This window comes from Palaemon carinicauda, chromosome 4 (genome assembly GCF_036898095.1).
Source record: "Palaemon carinicauda isolate YSFRI2023 chromosome 4, ASM3689809v2, whole genome shotgun sequence".
In the NCBI taxonomy this organism is placed as follows: Eukaryota; Metazoa; Arthropoda; class Malacostraca; order Decapoda; family Palaemonidae; genus Palaemon; species Palaemon carinicauda.
Genome location: NC_090728.1, coordinates 110,640,402 through 110,645,401, shown reverse-complemented (window position 1 = coordinate 110,645,401; position 5,000 = coordinate 110,640,402). Strand labels below are relative to the sequence as shown.

At 38.8% G+C, this 5,000-nt stretch overlaps 1 protein-coding gene across 1 annotated transcript in view; it reads left to right on the top strand.

The window, feature by feature from the left end:
• LOC137640095 (alpha-1A adrenergic receptor-like) overlaps nucleotides 1-5,000 on the top strand; it is a 257,804-nt gene that overhangs the window by 34 nt on the left and 252,770 nt on the right. The window contains exon 1 of the mRNA XM_068372556.1: nucleotides 1-3,007. This exon is cut by the window's left edge and continues 34 nt beyond it. Coding sequence (XP_068228657.1) covers nucleotides 1,576-3,007 — 1,432 coding nt within the window. The 5' untranslated portion in view covers nucleotides 1-1,575. The remainder of the gene's footprint in view (nucleotides 3,008-5,000) is intronic.

Below are 5,000 nucleotides of genomic sequence, written 5' to 3'. Positions count from 1 at the left end.
AAAATTAAATCAAGAAAATAAGGCAATACACATTTTCCGTTAAACCATTTGTTAATGACATAAAATATGGTTATAATTCATTCAATGAGTGCATTTCTAATTAATGGTCGGTGATCTGTCACCTTAATGATTTCGATATCTCTTTTATTTTTTCACCATTATGAAATCTTCCTCACTCGATACTTGCAGCCATTATAGGGGGGTATCACAGGAAAAGGGCAAAGGTCGTGTGCAGCACGACTGCCAACGCAGGCCACTACCGACGAGAGGAGCGGTGCGCGGCCCACGAGTTGCTGCTGGTAGTTGGCTTTTGGGTCAGTGTGGGTCAACACCTCGCTCTAGCAACATCGGGTGCTGCGCTCATTGCACGGCAACATTATTAATAAAACGAGCAGCAAGTGGGGCTCAAATTACAGCTGAACGAATGTGACACCTCACTGCTATCTATGCTTTACCCCTTGACGAAAAAGGAATTGTTTCCTGAATGAATCAAATATTAAATGATTTTTGTTTAAATCATCAAAGAAAATTTTATAGAAAATGACGGAGACACTGGAAGTCATGCTTTGGAAAGTGGTCGATAATCAATACACAGCCAAAAATTGAAAACAAAATTGTGGTGAAGACATCAGCAGTTCCCCTGCGGTCAAAATACAGTGACAGTAGAAAACTAGTAGTCGGAGCTAATAACAGAGAGCGAAGGCAACACGATCTGTTTTGCAGCCGTCGTTAATCAGTGGCCTGTGATTGAGTGTTTCGGTAGTGGAATGGATTCTGGGGGCCCTTGAGGGGGGAAAGGGCACCGGGGATCTTCACATGATTCAAGTTATTATCTAATTGATAAGGGGCGGGGGTGATAAATCAGCTGAAGTCTTACAGAGGTTAATACATTCCAGTGGTGAGCTCTAGTTTCATTACAGATAAATATATACATTTTTAGCAATAATATCCGTTTAACTCCTGCTCCTCTCACATATGAATCAAATTGGAGTTAAATTAAAACAGCACCTTATATAACAAATTTCATAAATTAATAAAAAATGGAATGGACGCAAAATATAACAAATGTTTGTTGACAAAGTTAAAAACATATACAGTATATGCAAAAATATGGAACTTTCACATAAAAGAAAAATAGATATGGAAAAAAATACGTTCTTTACGGGAATACACGCTCCAACGGCAGTCAGATATACTGAAATAATTGAGAAAACAACATTAAAAAATTATTTCAAGAATAAGAAGCGAAGTAGCCATGGTAAATACATCTAAACAGACGACAGGTGCTTATGCCATGCACGCTGAATTATTCTGTTTCAGACAAGCGATTCCGGAATTATGGGTTTGAAGAGGGAAACAAGATGACCACGAACTAGCTTGGGCTAGCAAAAGAGGGAACAAATTCACCTTTGCCAATAGAGGATTTTTTTTACGATAAGCATGATAATGTACGTTTATACAATCAGAGACAAAATTCCAAGGGATTTTATGCAGCTGTATTTCTTAATCATGTAAAACATTAGAAAAAAAAAATAAAAAAGCAGAGGCCAAATATATGTCGATGGTGTTCAAAGGATGACAGCGAGGAACTACACATATTGGTACCAAGGACCAACTACTCTAAGGTTCTTAAACACTTCCTGGATCTATGACGAGGATGACTACAATTATGATTATGACTACGATTATGACTACGGCAAAAGGATTGAGGACGCCCTTGATAACGTTGTCCTTAACGCTACTGCAGCCAATATCTCTACGACAACGCCGGGGGATGACGTCGTGGAGCTCTTGGCGGCCGCAGGAGATGACGAAACCAAGAAAACTATTGTCGAGGCCGTCTTCAAGTCATTGGTGTTGGCCAGTATCGTTGTCCTGACAATTGGCGGGAACGTGTTAGTGCTTCTGGCTGTGTTCATGTCTCGAAACCTGCGTTCCTCCACCCACTACCTCATCGTCAACTTGGCCGTGGCTGACCTCCTCTTGGGTACGACGGTTCTCCCCTTCAGTGCCACTCTCGAGGTGTCTGGCAAGTGGTACTTCGGGCAGATTTTCTGTGAAGTGTGGGCCACGGCTGACGTTTTGTGTTGTACGGCTTCCATCTGGTCTCTATGTGTTATCTCTCTTGACAGGTATGTGGGAGTGACACGTCCTTTGGCCTATTCGACAATCATGACAGAGAAAAGAATGTGTGTCCTAATAGGAGCTGTATGGGTCCTTTCCATAGTTATTTCCATAGGTCCAGCGTTTGGATGGAAAACACCTCCAGATCCAGACCCAACAGTGTGCACGGTCAACCAACAGCTGGGTTACGTGTTATTTTCGGTCACAGGGTCCTTTTACTTACCTAGCCTTTGTATTCTCCTCCTATACTGGCGTATCTACCGTGCTGCTATTGAGCAATCTAAGTTCCTGGAAAGTGGCATCAAAACCACGAAAACCTCTGTCACACTTAGAGTTCATAAAGGTGGGGCCAAAAAGGGGGAGACTATTATGACACTTAGGGCCCACCGTGGTGGTGGTATGGGCGTTGGCATTGCTGCAGGCATGGCTGCTGGTCTGGCAACAGGTGTGGGCGGTCTTCATGGGCCTTGCATCATGAACGGAGAGTCAAAAAACTCCTCCCCACTTTCTGCGGCAAAGTCTCGGTTTAAGATGCACCGTCGAAAAAGAGAAGGACTCGCCAGTCTCATGGCACCACCCCCTCATTTACAACTGGCTGTGACGTCACTTAATTGGCAGAACAATCCCAATCACGAAGAAAAGGAAGAAGAGGGAGTAGAAGAAGGAGGAAGCTGCCGCCCCTTGGAACAACAAAACGAGCACTGGAGGCGAAAAAACCATCAAGATCAGGAATCTCCTTCTTCTTCTCCCGAAAGAAGGATACCAGGGCCTCCAGGCAAAATGGCCAAATTTCGTCGACAGAAGAAAGCAGCCAAGACATTGGGGATAGTCGTTGGAGTCTTCCTTCTGTGCTGGTTCCCTTTTTTCTTCATTTTACCTCTAGGTGAGTACATCTTAACTAATCCAATACAAAATAAATATGTTATTTTATCTAAAGCATTCCTTCTAATGATGTACAGTATATATGTAGGTAATCTAGCTTTGTGCTTCAACTTAAATATATGTGCTGAAAATTCCCTTTTAGGGTGTACCTAAGATGAATGAGTCATTATGTCAATAAAACAAAAACTACATAAAATATATGGATGGACAAAAATAAACAATAACAAAAGGAACGTTCAATAATGACACTTAGTTTTATAATAAATTTGAAGAAGTTCGTCTGAATCGTATGCTGTCAAATGAACTATCCGTTAAAACATTGAGAGTAAAGTATCTCTAAACGCAACCTTTCCCAATTCATAAACTTATAGTGATTAGTCTAGAATAAAAATCTGCACATTCATATTGTCTCCACATATATTGTGTGTTTTAACGCCTAATGGAGTGACTTTTGACCCGAAATATAGTTAGAGGTTGGGCTCATTACACCCATTACATTACCACTTGCACCAAATTTATTTTCTTTCCTATTTTTGACAGCTGATGAGAACTTGCATCCAGGATTTTCTTTGCACAATATCATATAGTTTATTTTCAAAACGACCCTATCTTTTTTTTTTTTATCTTAAAAAAATTAATACGACCACTGCAGCGTAGAATTTACCAAAGACCCTCGTTCTTATATGAATGATATAAATAGTGTATGTATTATGATATCTAAAGAACTTGAAATATCCCAACTAAAGTTAACATATTTGAAAGGTACTTCACCAAGTCTGACATTACCCAACGGCTAATATTATGGTTCAACTGATATCTGAAAATCTATTTCAATCGTTCACCTACTAGTTTTGTTATTACTAAGAGTACAACCTAAAGCGCCTTCACCCTTTCGTTATCATCTTTAGTGATTTTTCCACTTATTTATAAATTTCCTCCAGATTATGAGCAACTTCTTCCATATAATCATTTGAATATAACCCAGTCCTCAAAATTAATCTACCAGTCTTGCTTTGTCACTTGTCTACTTTTGATTCTCAATTCTTCACGAGACTAATTATGGAACATATCTGATTCCTTGTCAGATATTATCTTATAAGAAGTCCTATGAAGAATACCACAAGTTCAGTGTCCTGGTATTCCTGCTTCTGCCTAAAGCGTGATCTAATCTTATATAAAATAAACACTTTAATTTCTCTAGAAATTATCTCTGAGTCTAACACTCCAGCCTGTCCTTTCATATTTTACTTTAATATCCTATTACCAATGTAATAAAATCCATTAACTCTCTCTCTCTCTCTCTCTCTCTCTCTCTCTCTCTCTCTCTCTCTCTCCTCGCGAGCGACTATTATCATAAAGTCTACGGTCATGGGTTTCCTTATTCTAAGAAATCAAGGATTCAGTCCCGGTTCGAAAAGCATTAAAAAGACATTTCGTACTTTAACCGTCGACTTGCAACTGGGTAGATGCTAATTTTCCCAAATATATATTAGTTTATAAAAGTGTGGGGGTTGAGTATTTTTCCTGTGTACAAGGCTTCTTTGTAATTTGTATTGAAATTTCGATTTACAAGACTCATTGCATAAACTAAAGGAAGATATTTTAGGCGATTCACTTGGGAATATTTTGCCCCCAGTCAGCCGCTGCTAATCACTTATCATATGGAAAGGAACAATATGTGGATTGTTCAGCTAGTACTTGCATCGTTGTTTTAAGACCATTATCAATCTTCAAGACCCTTGTTTATCACCACCCATATATATAAAAGCGTAATCACCTACCCCACTCTACGTAGACCCGTTTATCGTTTCTCATAAAACAAAATTTCAATAATATAAAAGGAAGTTTCAGAGAAAATATTTTCAAAAACGTGTGAAAAAATAAAACAAGTTTACTCCTAACCCATTTTAAATGTCAGATTACTTACAAAATATTTCATAAATAATTGAAATATAGTTGACTATAAATTTACAAAATTAAATAAAACATCAAAT